The following is a 16,079-nucleotide window of genomic DNA, read 5'->3' on the forward strand; positions in this document are numbered from 1 at the left end:
GATTCAAAGAATGCGGCGAACGATGTGACGGCTGGAAACACGTTGAATGGCTAATCCCCATACTGCTCACATTTATTATTATTCCGCTCGATCTTAATAATGCGGTGCTCCCTATCATCTAATGGGACGCTGCCAACCCTTCCAGACGCCGTTTTACGCACTTTGTTACTACCCCTTCGGTCTTTCTTCTTTCTTTTTTCTTTTTCTTCTTATCTCAGCCATGGCTGTATACCAACGTTACATTTTTCGGTCATTGGCCATTGCTGGCTTCACGGCACAATGGGGTTTGATGATGCTTAATGGCAACTTTCTCAAATGGATTTCGACCAGGTTGGATGGAGAGTTTCCATCTGGCTCTCCGCTCAAACCAAGCTTTTTGGGATTTTGGCCTCTTGATTTTTCCTTGGGGCTTCTCGTAACCTTCTTCGGGTCGCTCACCATTCCATCAGAACTGCCTAACTTGGGACCCATGCTGCTGCTACTGGATCTGGTGTTTGCTCTCGTGGTAGTGAATATGATGACACTTGTCGAAGATCGGCGGAATAGAAAGATAGGCTCGCTGCGTTAGTATGTCAAAGCTCAATTGAATCGTCCCTCTTTGACTCCGGTGCCAGTGCTCTTGCTGACATTCATCATCGCAGCCCTGCTCTTTGGCAATCGCTCAACAACTCTCTCGGCGCGGCATCAATCCTGCCAATATATATGGAGCGATATCTAAAGAGACAGCCAAAAGCTCTATTTCCCCTTCCGGATGCGCAGGCAGATGCACTTCCTTTCTCCGCCGTTTGGAGCATTGCCATTTCGCTTCCGGTCTTTATATGTCCGATGGCCGGGGCTACAGCGATTCGCACTCAGGACGCTATCGTGCTCTGGTTTCTTCTGCCACTCACACTGGGCGTATTTCAAGACCTGGTAAGCCATGCAATGCCATCTATTCGCGTCGGCAGGCAAGCGACGAACCCTGTCAAAGTCGCCTACGCTATTGTAGGCACCGTGAGTGCCGTCATTCACGTCGGTGTGTGCTTCTGGGCCGTTTTCAATCCCGACCTTAGCTTGACCAGCATCTACTGGCCAAATCACGCATCTGTACAGCAAGAGAGGTTCCGCTTTACAGCAGCCGCTGTACTCTTCACGCAGTACGATTTCCCCATTATTTACTTTAGCCTGATTGCTACCGGTTATTACATTTTCAACTCCCGAGAGGCCCCATCCGGTATCAAATCAAATAGTACGTCATTATTTGCCACTCTTATTGTCATCAGTGCTGCTTTCGGACCTGGGGCTGGGCTGGCATGGCTACTATGCCACAAGGAGACACTTCAGGAGGCTGAACGTACTGTATCAAGTTAGAAAGATTGAAGACGCCGGTTAATGTGTACACAATTAGCCGTTGTGCAACACGTCAAGGGAAAACAGGAGCAATGCGGACAGCAGAAGGGAAGGGTGTCTCAGAATTGAATCTCCTTTTTCTTCCATCGCCGTATCCATTTATGTTCATTAGTCGATGTATGAAATGGCCAGCCAAGCTGGGGACATTTCAAGGTGATGGAGAGTATATAATGAAAGAAATAGTGATACTGAGCGTCCCCAACATTATGTCAAGCTGTTAATAAGTAGTGTCATAGATTATAGTCAAAGCCGTGACAAGTACAACGGGTGCCAAACGTCTGGCCACATTTGAGAACCAACATCCATGGCGGCGATGTTTAAACGTACTGTTATCTCACATTATCTATTATAATTTATTCAGCTTCAAACTGGATTAATGAATGCTTGATCAAATTTCATTTAATACCGTTTTGGTTTAAGATAACAGATTAGATTAAGCTGTAGCTAGTCGAACCGAGGAGCTCTAAATTAGAGATATGTTTTGCCACAAGTGCCTGCAATAAAATATGGCCGATCGTGTCTGACCGAATCTCAAAATTCTACAATTCTGCGTAGAAAATCCTGTAGAAAATCCTTCGTAAGTAGGTAATCTCGCGCAAAGAACTAAAGTAAGCAGGAATCTATAAAAATCAACTGTGTTATGGTACAAATGTAGAAGATGAGAGCAGTTCAAAAACCACTAGTTACTATGGGAAATTGGGGATTGTGGCCAGACTTCTGGAATAATACTTATAGAGAATCAGTAAATTAGCAAACTATTCAAAGGTGGTAAACACAGTGTCGAAAAAAGGGTCGCTTTGATAATCTAGCTCCCCGCAGATGGTGTTGCGGCATAGCCGCTTGTCCGAATCCTCAACCCACGCGTCGCTGCCAACCCCATTCTTCACGTAGAGAAGAGAGTCTGGGTCGTATTTGTGTTTTATCTGGAATAGTCTCTCGTAGTTGGAGCCGTACATGACCTCTTTCCAATTGGGCTGCATGTAGTTTACTTCGTTCATGTACGTGCCACCTCCGGGCGTGGCCGCGTCCAACGTTGCCTGGACGTAGTTTACGGCAAGATCTTGACGTGCTGCCATATCCGCTGGAGAGGCGTGAGGATCCCAGCTACCCGATGGAACACAGAACGAGAGTGTGTCCCTCCACGTGGGCAACACTGCATTCAGGGGGTGCACCTTGTCACCGACACTCAAGCTTTGGCACGCAGTGACGTATCCAGGGGCTGTACTAATATTTCGCAGCGCCGCCATGACTCTGGCATTGCTATGTGGGTTGCTAAGCAAGTCACGCGTCACCATACGACTGTTGGTAAAGGTGGCATAGTGGAATAAGCCTTCCGGGAGAGGGCCCAGAGACCACGAATAGTGATCATAGAACCCTTTGGAATAATGCGGAGTATACTGGTAATCAATGCCGCGGCTCTTGAGGTCGTCCAAAAAGGGTTTCAGGTATGCGTTGGACTGCTCCAGGTCCGTGTCCGGCATGGTGATAACCCAGGCGATGAACGTGTCAGCCGTCATTCCATAAGTGAAGGAGTTGCCGGCATCCGAGAAATCCGGCAGCAGGGCATGGAAAGCGCCGACGGCCTCCCAAAAGGCATCAGATCCCACCTTAGAGTCGTCGAAGACAAGGCTTCCGCCCGATATAGTGGTGTCTGGATGCACCCTGGCTATCATGGACAGCACGACAGCGTAGTTGCCAGGACCGCCGCCAGTGAGTGCCCAGTAGAGATCAGAATGTTGTTCGGGGGTTGCGACCAGATGCTGGCCCTTGGCGGTGATGACTTCCCATTCCAAGACATTGTCGGAGGCCATGCCGTGGCTACTGGACAATAGAGAATGCCCACCACCTTGCGAGTATCCACCGGCGATGCCCACTGTGGGGCAAGCGCCGCCCACGATACGATGACCCACCGCGTCCGCAGCCGCATATGCCTCGAATCCCTGGACGCCCGCCCCGAGCTTCATTGCGGGCCCACTGTAGTGGGAAGACTCGTACTTGGGGATGAATTCGGTCGACTTGAGGTTGTGAGTCCACAGGGAGAGACCGCCCTTGCCGGTGGACCTCCCTAGGTAGTCGTGGCCGGTGTTTTTGATGACAATTCTCACGTTATGCTTCGTGGCAAATTCGAGAGTAGCTTTTATGTCGTCGGCGCCCGCAACATCAACCACATAGCTGACGTAGTTGCCCAGATCGCACGGCTGAGATCGAGGAGTGAACGGGTCGCACGTGTAGTTCTTGAAGTACATGCTCAATATCTCGGCCGGGTTGGCCATGCTGTAAGCATGTCAGCGGGTTCAAGACGAGATATGACAGTGGTATAGGGGACTGCTCTTACTGCGACAAAGATGGCCTCTCCCAGGCGGTCTGGAGCTCAGCACAAGCGTCCGCATCATAGTTGTTGAATGGCTCATCGTGACAGACACTGCCTGGGGGGAGCGAAGCGATCAAGCCACCGCCCAGCGTCTTGTTCAGGCTCTCCCAGTCTTGCGGCCTGGGCCAATCCGGATCTCCAGGGAGGACCTTGCATGAGTGACTTTCATCTTGAGTGCGCGCATAGCCTGCGGATACTGTGACAGCCAGGGCGACCGACAGCCAGAGTTTCAGACGCAGCTTTGAGGGACTCATGGCGTCCGTTCAGGGCAAGTTTCTTCTGGTCCCATGTTGATTTGTGTGACAAGGATCTCCTGTATATCAGTGTATTATCGCGGGGAGTCACGGCGACCCCCCGGCGTACAAGGCCTGGACATGCCGTGCTAGATTAGCCGGTCGGCATAGATACGGCGGAAGGGCGGAATATAGCGGTCCGCCGCCCCGAAGACAATGCAACGTGCATCCGGAGAACTCCTGTCCAGGCCCTGCATTGAGCGGGTCGGTGCAGATCCGACAGCAATACGAAGCTCATTCCAAAACATTGTCGAGGTTGTCAGTGCTGCTGGGCCCTTAAATGCCGTTGAATGGCTCATTCTATTTGGTTGGACTAACTGGGATGTGATACCTGGACACCGTGACACATGGGCTCTGTCAGGTAAATGTACGATTGTGCAAAATACGGTACCGCATGCAGTGCTCTGGAAGAGGGACAATTATTTTTGGTATGTGAGAGGAGAGGGTGTATTGTACAGTTGCTACTTTATAACATCATCTCGCCACGCTCTGGTCGACTCCGGTCGCTCTGGCCGCGAGTTCATTGTTGTCATCCGCAGAAACACTATCCTTTTCATCGTCATCCACCAGTCCAAATTCAGTGACTAGTTCCTTTCGGAGAGGCACTTCTTTGATCAAGCAGGCAAGGGGCACTGCGATGACAGTAAAAGCAATCAGGACCTGCCAGGACTGCTTGACACCCGCAGTGTAGATGTCGATGAGCTCCTCCTTCGTCGTAAGGTCGCTGTTAAACGACTTCATGAAGGAGGCTGTCGCGTGCTCGTACGCTCCACCGCGCTTCAGTAGTTCACGAACTTCCGGGTTGCTGATTTTATGAAGCAAAGAATCAACACGCGAGTTGAAGATGGCCGCGGGAATGGCCGCGCCCCAAATAGAGCCAAAGCTGCGGACGAATGCCCAGCATGCTGTAGCGATGGCAACGTCTGACTCTGGCAACGGCGCCTGTACCGCGGGAAGCGTCGCCGTCAAGGCCAATCCGCCTCCAATGCCGCAGATTAGCTGGAAGATAACCCATTCTGCTGTAGATGAATTGGCATCTAGGAGCGTCAGGCAGCCCGCGCCGATAGATAGCAGAGCGTAGCCTGCTACCATTGTCGGCTTATACCGGCCAAACTTGGCTATAATCAGGCCTCCAACAATTCCAGCCGGCATCAAGGGAATGACAATGGCGAGCAGGTCAACTCCGGATCTAAGAGGACTGGCCTCAAGAAGAACCTGGAAGTAGACGGGCAGGAAGAAGCTCAGCCAGCTCATCTCGATGCCATGGAGGAACGTGACGATGTACGATAGCATCGAAGTGCTGTTGCTGTAGAGGCGCACCGGCATGGTCGGCTCTGGGGCATAGATCTTCTGATGGAAGAAGAAGGCGACCAAGCCAGCGGTGCCGATGAGCAGCGGGACGAGCACATGCCACGAATCCCAAGGGTGTGATGTCCCACCCCATGTCAGGGCGATGAGGACAGCGACGACGGCCCCCGTCAAAAGCAGGTTCCCTGCGAAGTCAACCTTTTTCAGGCGGGCGGCCAGCGTGCCTTCACGTTTGTAGTGGACTCGTAGGAAGAGAAAGACCAAGGCCAAGGCCGTGCCGCCAATGGGCAGGTTGATGTAGAAGATCCATCGCCAGGAGATGTCGGTGACGATGACGCCTCCGATGATGGGCCCGATGAATGTCCCCAAGGCAAAGGTTCCCATGACAATTGACATATAGAGCTGTCGATCACGCAGCGGAACCAGATCGGCCACGATGATGTCGACCATAACAAACAGGCCCCCTCCCCCTAGCCCCTGGATCATGCGGGCAGCAATCAGCATGGGCGTGTTTTTGGCACCACCACAGAGCCCGCTACCGAGGGTGAAGAGGGCAATAGATAGCAACATGGGCATGCGACGGCCAAAAATGTCCGATGCTTGGCCAAAGAGTGGCTGCACCGCTGCCGTTGTAAGAAAGTATCCATTGATGGCCCAGACGTACAAGGCTCCGGATCTGAGGTCTGCGGCGATCGTGGGCAGGGCCGTAGCTACGATTGAAGTGTCGAGACCCGCGAGCAAGATGGAGAAGCAGAGCCCTGGGAACACGGCCCAGAAACGCCAGCCATGAGTTTCGCGGTTTTGGGGTGGAGATGACGAAGCCATGGCCGTCTCGGTGAATACGCAACTGCTGGTCCGATCTTACGTTAGCAGCCACGACACGAATATATCTCCAATTTCACGTCCCACTTTGATAAGGGGTGGCTTACTTGAGTAGGAGAATGGGTTTCTAGGAAAGCACAGGAGAAAGGGAAGTGGAGGATGGGCAGGATACATGATTGAGGAGCAAACAAAGAAACTCGGCTTGCGGGATTCCGCTCTCCGGGTCATGCAGCTCCGGTCAATAAGCAAAGAACATTCAACTCAAAAGTCCTATGTTTATCCCTGCGCATTGTACGATGCTTTCCTGTTGACTAAAGCCTAGTTTCGTTTTTCGCCCCTCTTTTCTTCTGCAACAGACCTTCCTTCCAGAACAACGCTACAGACACCGTCGACCCAGCTCCGAGCAATATACAGCCAGCCAAAAGTAGTGTGGACACAACCGCCCAGTACCGGCCATTTTTGGGAGAGCATTGAGCCTTGCGCAGCTGGAAAAATGCCCAGCCAACCGATGCCAGCGACATAAGAATCCAGTCGTACTTCAGAAACAACCAGGGCCCGTATGTTAGTGGGAGGACGACATCATGTGAATATTGGCCCGGCCAGGGGAAATAGATTCGCGCCACCGCCATCATGTCGCCTTTCGACAGGACCAGCGACCCGAGGGCGTAGACGTGCGTGACACCGGCGACGATGGCGCTGAGAGCAAAGGCAACCCGCAACCACCATGACGTTGTGTCTGTTTGTTCTAGAGCTGCCTTGGACGTCCACGGCGACTGGGCTTTTACCAGTAGCAGCTGGATAAGCGACACCAAGACAGGATCCGTAGACCACAAGGCCAGCACTATTTGGTGTGTACCATCGGACCTCGAATACCACCTCGTCATCATACCAACCACGGCGGGCAGCACGGCCCCAAGGAAAAAGCTGAATGGGATGGCTCTAGCAGAGGCTGTCGCACTTTTGCCTGCTGGAAGATAGGGGTGGTCGCGAATCTTCATCCGAACGAGGAAATATGCCGGAAAAGCGACAGCGCCGCCAAAGGCTTGCCACAGGAGGCCCCAAATGATCGGACTGCGTGTGTTTATGTAGAGTTAACACTTGCCAAGTACCATGTACAAATCGAGCAGCAAAACACTCCGCTTACTTGGTAGAAATTTGCTGCGAACTTAGCCGTAGCTGATCTGCATACAGCCAGACAAATGCAGGTTGCAGGATGGAATACGCGTCCATCACAAATAGTTGATAGTCAGGATGCGATCCGTCGGTGGCCGCAAAGAAGAAGGCTACCAGTACGGAGATTGGAAAGTCGAGTAAGAATATACCCGTGTATGTGGTGTGCAGGGCTTTTCCATCGTCGAGCACTCCGGTCCACGCGGCGGTAACGAGAGCCACAATGGTGCCGTTCCAGGCCATTACTCCCCATAGAAGTACAATGGCGGCCGCCAAAAGGGCCTGATAGTAGCGGGGCTCGCTGATGAAGAACATGTTTCAGAGCTGAATGTAGCGTGTTGGAAGCTTTTCGAGCTCCGAAATGGCGCATGCTTGTAGGAAAAGCGAGAGACCTTCTACGGGCTACTAAGAACAACTGCCGCGTAGTTTTCCAGAGACATCGATGTAGTCGGAGCGGTGCTTTTCGGCGTCCCGTGGAGTTCGTCAGACGGAGTTGCGCGGACCGCCAGTGCGCAGTCCCATAGCGGCCAGGGTTCAAATCCCCCATTTTAGGGAAATTGATGCCTGAATGCCTGTCTTTATACCGGCAGAAAAATGGGAATACCTGGATTACAATTACAGAGGCCTTACTAAGTAAAGTAGTCCTGAGGTCATATTTGTAAGGCGAAATAATTGAGGCTTTTCAAACCACACAAAATGATATATCTCCATTTTTCTAGGTGGTTTACTGCTCCTATGTAAAAGTGAAGCTTTTCAAACTATACAAATTGCCGTATCTCTATTGTGGTACGTGGTTTACTGCTTTATGTAAATGATCTCCTTCTACTCTGTCCCCTACGCACTCTTCTCTTCTTCACTAACCTCTGCAATATCACCTACGTCAACCTTCGACTTGTATTGTTTGAAAAGCTTCAATTTTACATGGGAGTAGTAAACCAACTGGAAAAATGGAGATGCGGCATTTTGTATGGTTTGAAAAGCCTCAGTTTAACATGCTCATATTACAATACCTTGTATCGGGCGGTCTGGGGGGCGGTATAAAGTCAGGCATTCAGGCATCAAAATGCCCTCCAAATGGGGTTTTGAACCCTGGCCGCTATGGGACTGCGCACTGCGCACCGCGTGTTTAGTTCGGCGCCGTAGAAGCATATTGCATACCGGAAGCATCATACCCGATTCTCGGCTGATAATTCCCCGATGATTATTCCCCAGCCGATAGCTAGCGATAGTCGCAATCGGTCAAAGATGTAGCTTGTAGATGATGATAAAGATGTATATATTGGCGTGCTCACACGTCGGTCTGGTTGTATTCTCAAGTGTTCAGGTCAATTTCTAACATCAGTCCCCTCTTAAAATGCATGCGGTCGACGAGACTCCGGCCATTGAGCCAATTGCCATTGTCGGAACGGGTGAGTGGTGTATGTCTTTGTGAAGAGTGTTGTGACTAACATTCGACAGCATGCCGACTTCCTGGTGGCATTGATTCCTCCAAGTCGATGTGGGAGTTGCTCCGAGCAAAGGGAACGGTGCGCACCGCCAAAGTGCCAGCCAACCGTTTCAACATCGATTCTTATTTGCATGAGAACTTAGACCGTCCCGGCAGCTTCAATGTACCGGGAGGATACTTCCTAGATGGCAACTTGGAGGACTTTGATCCCAGTTTCTTCAACATCTCCCCCGTCGAGGCTATGTGGCTCGACCCGCAGCAGCGGAAGATGCTCGAGGTAACTTACGAGTGCTTTGAGTCTGCAGGCATTGCCCTCGAATCCGTGGCAGGGACAAACACCGGCGTCTTCGTGGGCAGCTTTACCGCGGACTACCAGCAAATGTCATTCAAGGAGGCCGACTTCCGGCATAGCTACGCTGCCACAGGAGTCGACCCCGGCATCATCAGCACTCGCCTTGGTAACGTGTTTGACTTACGTGGCCCTAATTCGACTATCAATACGGCCTGCTCTTCTTCCATCTACGCCGTTCATCAGGCTTGCAACGCCCTACGTGCCCGTGACTGCGACGCCGCCGTTGCCGGAGGAGTTAACCTCATTCTGACAGTTGACCAGCACATTAACACAGCCAAGCTCGGCGTCCTTTCCCCAACATCTACCTGTCACACTTTTGATATCTCGGCAGACGGTTACGGCAGGGGTGAAGGCGCCGGAGCGCTTTACCTCCGACGTCTGTCCGATGCGCTCCGTGATGGCGATCCTGTGCGCGCCATCATCCGAGGATCCGCTGTCAACTCCAACGGCAAGGTACCTGGATATGGCATCACATACCCCAGCATCAGGGGCCAGGAGCTTGTGGTTCGCGCCGCCTACGCCCAAGCGCGTCTTGACCCGCTTCAGACGGCCTACGTCGAGTGCCACGGCACCGGTACGCCTGTGGGCGATCCGATCGAAACGCAGGCCATTGCCACGGCCATGAACGACACTCGTCCTGCGGACAAACCGCTGATTGTTGGAGCGTACGTTCACTTCAGATCCCCACACGCTAAAAGAGGACCCGGCTAACAAGGGAAACAAAACAGTGTCAAGCCCAGTATCGGACACAGCGAGGCGGCAAGCGGCATTTTCGCCGTCATCAAGGCGGCCATGATGACCGAGTCAGGCATCATCCCGGGCATTTACGGTCTGGAAACCGTAAACCCAGCCATTCGTGAGAAGGACTGGAACATTGTGATCTCCAAGGACACTGTGCCATGGCCCGAGAACGGCTCGCAGATCCGCCGCGCTGGCGTTTCGTCGTTTGGATATGGCGGAACCAATGGACATGTCATTGTCGAGGAGCCCCGAGGGGCGAATCCTTTCTCTCTTGGCCGCCGCAAGCAAGAGGCCAGTTACGGCTTTTCAGGTAATGCCACCAAGAGACCTTACCTGGTGGGCTTCTCTGCTCATGATCGCCGCACGCTCGAGCGCAACATCGAGGCGCACGCGCGCGTCGCTTCGGATTACCATTTGCCAGATCTCGCGTACACTCTCATGGCTCGCAGATCTCGATTCCCTGTACGGGGCTTCACCGTCGCGACAGAAGGCAGCGTTGAAGAAGCGCTGCAGACCTCGGCCATGACCATCGGGACTGCGCCGGCGACGCCTCCGCAGCTTGGTTTTGTCTTCACTGGGCAAGGCGCGCAATGGCCCGCCCTCGGTGCTGCCGCAATGGATGCTTTCCCGTCATTCCTTGCGACCATCCGAGCGCTTGACAAGGTCCTGCAAAGTCTCGAATTTGCTTCTCCCAGTTGGAGCCTGGAGGACGCCCTCAGACAGCCCGCAGGGGAGACCAACAGGATCAACGACGCTGAAATCTCTCAGCCCGTCTGCACGGCCATACAAATTGCCGTTGTTGACCTCTTCCACGAGTGGGACATTACGCCAAAGGTCACCGTAGGCCACTCGTCTGGTGAGATTGCCGCCGCTTACGCTGCCGGCGTCATCTCAGCCCCCGAGGCCATGCTGGCTGCTTATCTGCGCGGATACGCGGTCTCGAAACACGCTTCTGTTGGCGCCATGTTAGCCGTAGGACTCGGCTCAGAGGATGCGCAGCTTTGGATCCCAGAGGACGGCTCTATCACGGTCGCCTGCCAAAACTCACCCTCAAGCACGACGCTCAGCGGATCATGCGAGGCCATCTCCGCACTCGCCAAGGAGCTTCAGGAGAAGCAGATATTCGCACGAGAGCTGCCCACCGGCCGAGCCTACCACTCGCAGCACATGCTTCCCGTTGGCCAAGCATACGACGAAATGCTGATTCGAGCAACATCCGCTCTGAGCGACGACGTGAAATTCTCGTGGCGTCGTCCACGTGCAACTTGGATATCCTCCGTGACCGGCGCCGAATTCACTGACGATCAGATTGAGCCTACATACTGGAGCCGCAATCTTGTCAGCCGAGTTCGCTTCGACGAGGCCATTGCTGCTTTGGGGCAACATACAGCTCTGACCAATGTGAAGGCCATGGTAGAAATTGGACCCCATCCCGCCCTCTCATCTCCATTCAAGCAGATCTGCCAGGCAAACGATCTCAAAGGCTTCACCTACACGGCCTCGCTGGTGCGTAACAAGGACAGCGCCGAACAGCTCCTCCGAACAGCAGGCGCCCTCTTTGTGCAAAACTACCCCATCGACGTGCACGCGGTCAACGAGACAGGCGAAGTCAAGCAGTTCCCCAGGCTGCTGGTTGACCTGCCGCCTTACCAATGGAACTACGAGAAGACGTACTGGGCCGAGCCACGACTGAGCGATGAGCAGCGCCATCCCACGCATGGACGCCACGACCTCCTGGGGAGCAAGATGTTCGGCCTGTCGAGCAAGTCCATGGCATGGAAGAACTTTATCAGACACAGAGACATTCCTTGGCTCAAGGACCATAAAGTATGTTACGGCGCGGCGAAACATGTCCAGCTTGTAGTTTTATGTATCGCGCTAACCTCATTTCCAGTTGGGCAACGAAGATATCTTCCCTGCCGCAGCCCACCTGTCGATGGCTGCGGAGGCTCTGTGGCAGGTCTGCGATGTCCGAGGCGAGCATATTGAGAGTGTGACATTCCGAGACGTTGTTCTTACCGTTGCGCTCGCCATTCCTGACAACGAAGACGGGATCGAGACGCAGCTACGCTTTGACGAAGTCGATGACGCCTGGTTCAAGTTTTCGGTACAGTCATGGTCGGAAGGCCAGTGGAACGTTCATTGCGAAGGCCTGATTGCCGCCAACCACCGCTCGCAACCCGTATCAGGCGAGCGAGACCATCCCGTTGACACTGTCAACCTCAAGCAGCGCATTGCTGCCAAACACTGGTACGACGGGTTCAAGCGAGTTGGCTTCGAATACGGGCCCACCTTCCAGACGATGAGCAACATTCGCACCAACCAGAATATGCAGCAGGCCGCAAGTGATGTGAACGTGCTCACCAAGAGCACCGCCGCCATGGTGGGCGAATCCCGGTACTTGTTGCACCCGTCGACCATTGATGGCTGTCTGCATCTCGTCATCGTATCCATCAATTCTGGCAGGTACGCGGAGATGCAGCACGGCGTGGTCCCCATCAAGTTTGAGGAAATTACCGTATGGCCTCAGAAGAATGTCGAGGCCATCACTGGTCAGGCTGTTGGGTGGTGTGACGAGCAGGACGGTCGTTACTTCGACTGCGGCACCAAACTGGTCGGACCAGACGGACAAACGATTCTGGATGGCCGCAACCTGCGATGTGTCTCGTATGAGGCCGCTGTGCCCCAAGAAAATAGCGCAAAGCGAGATCGCGAGCCCTACGTGGAGACAGTCTGGAAGGCAGACGTGTCCACCTTGACCACAAAGCAGGCCACTAACATCTTCGAGTCGGCCAGCACAGAAGGAGACATGGCCACAAAGTTCTTGGAGCTGGCGGAGCACAAGAAGCATGTGTCGACCGTTCTCATCATCTCGAATGACGATTCTTCAATGGTTGAGGCGGTTTCGGCCATGGCCTCTCCTCTCACATCAGTCATTGCGACCATGTCGTTCGACGTAAAGAACAAGTTCGTGTCTGAACAACTTCCTCCCAATGTTAACGTAATCCCCAAGGAAAGCAATGAAGACTACGACTGGAACGGGGCGCTGGCTGGACCCCATGATGTGGTCATCGTCGGGAAGCAAAGGAATGGGTGGAATGGGCCCGATCTGAACACGCTGCAGCAGATCGCGTCTCACATGGACCGAAAGGCACGGGCTGTCTTCTGCATTCCGAAAACGTCAGTCGACTCTTTCGGGGCTTTGCTGCAGAACGCCGGCTTCTCAGGCATCGACTTCCTCTGCCAGTGTCCAGAGACATCCTTGATCGCCTCGACCTTGCTAGAGGACACGCCGAACGAGCACGTCTTTGACGCGTCCCGCGTCACTGTCCTTCGAAGCGATGATGAGCCTTTGACATGGTCACCCTCGGGACTTGGTGGCGACGATATCGTGGAGACTTACAACATCTCCCAGGTTGGCGAAGCCGACCTAGCCCGCGCTGGAAAGATTATTGTCGACGACACTGCCGGTACCCTCTGGTCGAATCTGAATGACAACACATTCGGCGTGCTCAAGACCGCCCTCACCGGCGAAAAACCTGTCGTCTGGCTCACCTCCGGCGTCAATCAAGGTGTGTCCTTGGATGCAGCAATGTGTATGGGCTTACTGCGCGTGGTGCGATCCGAATTTGCCTCTGCGAAGGTTTTGTGGCTAGACGTCGATCGCGACCAGGATTTGGCGACTATGACCGAAGCACTCAATGCCAAGTTGGGTCATGTCATGACCAAGAACTCTGTTTCTGACACTGAATTCTGGCTCCGTGATGGAGTCTTCCATGTCCCGCGCGTGGTGCCTCACAAGCAGCTTAACCAACAATTTTCCGCCAACTCCGGCCAGGCACAGGAGAGTATCCTTCCTCAAGACAAGACGCTCAAAGGCAAAGTGCTCAACGGCCAAATCATCTTCCGCGAGGAGAAGGACGCTCCTCTAGAGCAAGGCGAAGTGCGGCTTCGTGTCGAATACGCCAACACGACTAACCCCACGCTCGTGTCCGGGACCATCACCAACGCCCACGCCGGACTGGATCAATCTGTGGTAGGACGCAATGCCGTTGTATTCACCACTAATTTGTTCCAAACAGCGATCACCACTCGACTGGGTCTTTGCGTATTCCTTGGAGATGGTCAGGTCCAGTCCGCCATGGTGGCCTCATTGCCCAGTCTTGTGAGCGGTCTCAACGCTGTCAAGGGGCTGGCGAATGCGCGAAAGGGCGAGCACATCCTCGCACTCCCCTCGGCATCTGCTTCATCCCTGGCTGCCCTTTCCGTTCTCGCCGCCTCGTCGCAGTTGCATTTGACCGTCGTCGCCGCGACATTGGCGCAAAAAGAGAATTTGGTCCTGCATCACAACATCGCATCCGACAGCATTGAAGTCGCCGAGAGTGCAGCATCTGTCTACGGAAACCTCAAGCAAAAGGTGCAAGAGGCCGATGTGATTATTTCAAACGATTTCACGCCTCTTGCCCAGGAGGTCTGGCGTTCAATCCCAGCCGGTGCCAGGTTCGTGCTTGACGGCGGAGTGCTCGACAACGCCCCCGACGCTATTCCATTCTGTAGGGGCGCGTCGTTCTTCTCCACTGGGCTCTCCAGATTGCAGAAGCGGGAGCCGCAAACTGTTGCGAAGCTCCTTGGAGACGCGACCGCGTTTCTGGAAGAGAACGGACGCTTCCAGAGCAAGCCAGCACTGGTGGACATTTCGGACGCTGCCCATGTGAAGACTTCGGGTCTCAGAGCCTCTGTCATCAAGTACGCTTATGGCTTCAGCAGAGTCAAGGTACGGAGCTTGTCCCGAGTCCTTGGAATTGAGAGTTTGCTAACAGTACCTTGCAGATTCAACCAATGGAGAAGACCATCGCGTTCTCTCCCGACGCCGCTTACATTCTCGTGGGCTGCCTCGGTGGCCTCGGTCGCAGCCTCACAGCGTTCATGATGGAGCGTGGCGCAAGGGACTTTGTATTCCTCTCTCGCTCTGGAGCAGATAAGGCTGATGCGGCGGTGGTAAGTGCCTTTTATCTCTTTTTAGCATCTTCCGTTGAAGAAAGAAAAGCATGGTACTGACGCTTTAACACTATAGCTGGTGAAATCACTTCGTGAAGCTGGCGCTACCGCCGATGTCCATCGGGGCGACGCAGCCAATCAGGCTGATGTGAACAGAGTTGTCTCCGAGGTCACCAAGACGCGTCCGATCCGCGGCGTTGTGCATGCTGCCATGGTGCTGCAAGACGGCATGTTTGACAGCATGAGTCTGTCCCAGTTCCAAACAGTCGTCGAGCCAAAGGCCAAGGGCGCTCAGACTCTGCACACGGCGCTACAAGACCACGAACTGGACTTCTTCGTCATGACCAGCTCCATCTCAGCGACTTTGGGCAACCCAGGCCAGGCCAACTACTGCGCCGCCAACAGTTACCTCGATGCTCTAGCGTGGCATCGCACTCTGCGCGGCCTGCCTGCCGTCTCACTCATCCTTCCCATGGTCCTCGGTGTGGGAGTGGTCGCGGAGAACAGCAGTATTGAAGCGGCGCTCGCCAAAAAAGCCATGTACGGAGTAGATGAGCGTGAAATGCTGCGCGGCTTCGAGACGGCAATGCTGCAGCCCGTTCCTGCCATTGGAAAGACCCCATCTCTCGGTAACAGTCAGATCATTCTCGGCCTGGAACCAACATTCCTGGCTGCTGCCATTCGCGAATCAGGTTCCACGGACGCGGCCTATTGGTATCCAGACGCACGGTTCGGGTCTCTGCGGACCACCGTCGATGACATGAGCAAGCAAGGTTCCAGCGGAGACAACAACATGGCGGCAGCGATGCTGGCGGCTGACGCTGCAGCAGTCCTGCTGGGCTGCGACTTCATCATCAAGAAACTGTCCGCCATGCTTTTGATCCCGATCGAAGAGTTTGAGCTGGAGGGCCGATCTGTGGGATCATATGGTCTGGACAGTATGGTCGGTACTGACTTGCGCAACTGGTTGTTCAATCAGTTTGGATTGCAGATGTCGTTCCAGACGTTGCTGGGAGCAAAGATGTCAGTCACGGCCTTGGCTACCGCCATCCTCCAGCAGTTGATGCTGGAGGATACTACACGCCCCGTCTCTGAAGTCCCGACCGGGTCAAATCAGGAGACGGCGAGCTAGGGCTCTTGGTTCTATTGCTTGGTGCCCGGATTTATAGGGGCTGTTCTAGGCGGGAG

General features: G+C 53.9%; 5 protein-coding genes across 5 annotated transcripts; 2 read left to right on the forward strand and 3 right to left on the reverse strand.

Moving 5' to 3' along the window:
• Positions 1-220: 220 nt before the first annotated feature.
• N7447_009520 (uncharacterized protein) lies at positions 221-1,350 on the forward strand (the record flags this gene model as incomplete). The annotated part of the gene is made up of 2 exons (XM_057233782.1): positions 221-567; positions 642-1,350. 2 exons carry the CDS (start codon positions 221-223, stop codon positions 1,348-1,350), a joined length of 1,056 nt encoding a protein of 351 aa, XP_057083324.1.
• Positions 1,351-2,144: 794 nt separating this feature from the next.
• N7447_009521 (putative FAD-dependent isoamyl alcohol oxidase) lies at positions 2,145-4,014 on the reverse strand (the record flags this gene model as incomplete). The annotated part of the gene is made up of 2 exons (XM_057233783.1): positions 2,145-3,663; positions 3,725-4,014. 2 exons carry the CDS (start codon positions 4,012-4,014, stop codon positions 2,145-2,147), a joined length of 1,809 nt encoding a protein of 602 aa, XP_057083325.1.
• A 513-nt stretch (positions 4,015-4,527) lies between these two features.
• Positions 4,528-6,186, reverse strand: N7447_009522 (MDR family MFS transporter; the record flags this gene model as incomplete). Its single annotated transcript, XM_057233784.1, has 1 exon — positions 4,528-6,186. The coding sequence occupies one exon, from the start codon at positions 6,184-6,186 to the stop codon at positions 4,528-4,530; it is 1,659 nt and encodes a 552-aa protein (XP_057083326.1).
• Positions 6,187-6,494: 308 nt separating this feature from the next.
• Positions 6,495-7,668, reverse strand: N7447_009523 (uncharacterized protein; the record flags this gene model as incomplete). Its single annotated transcript, XM_057233785.1, has 2 exons — positions 6,495-7,254; positions 7,328-7,668. 2 exons carry the CDS (start codon positions 7,666-7,668, stop codon positions 6,495-6,497), a joined length of 1,101 nt encoding a protein of 366 aa, XP_057083327.1.
• A 1,039-nt stretch (positions 7,669-8,707) lies between these two features.
• N7447_009524 (type I polyketide synthase) lies at positions 8,708-16,023 on the forward strand (the record flags this gene model as incomplete). Its single annotated transcript, XM_057233786.1, has 6 exons — positions 8,708-8,762; positions 8,812-9,817; positions 9,881-11,720; positions 11,788-14,667; positions 14,724-14,891; positions 14,968-16,023. 6 exons carry the CDS (start codon positions 8,708-8,710, stop codon positions 16,021-16,023), a joined length of 7,005 nt encoding a protein of 2,334 aa, XP_057083328.1.
• Between the last annotated feature and the right edge of the window lie 56 nt (positions 16,024-16,079).

The sequence above is a fragment of the Penicillium robsamsonii genome (assembly GCF_028829455.1).
Source record: "Penicillium robsamsonii strain IBT 29466 chromosome Unknown utg000005l_segment0_segment0, whole genome shotgun sequence".
Classification (NCBI taxonomy): domain Eukaryota; kingdom Fungi; phylum Ascomycota; class Eurotiomycetes; order Eurotiales; family Aspergillaceae; genus Penicillium; species Penicillium robsamsonii.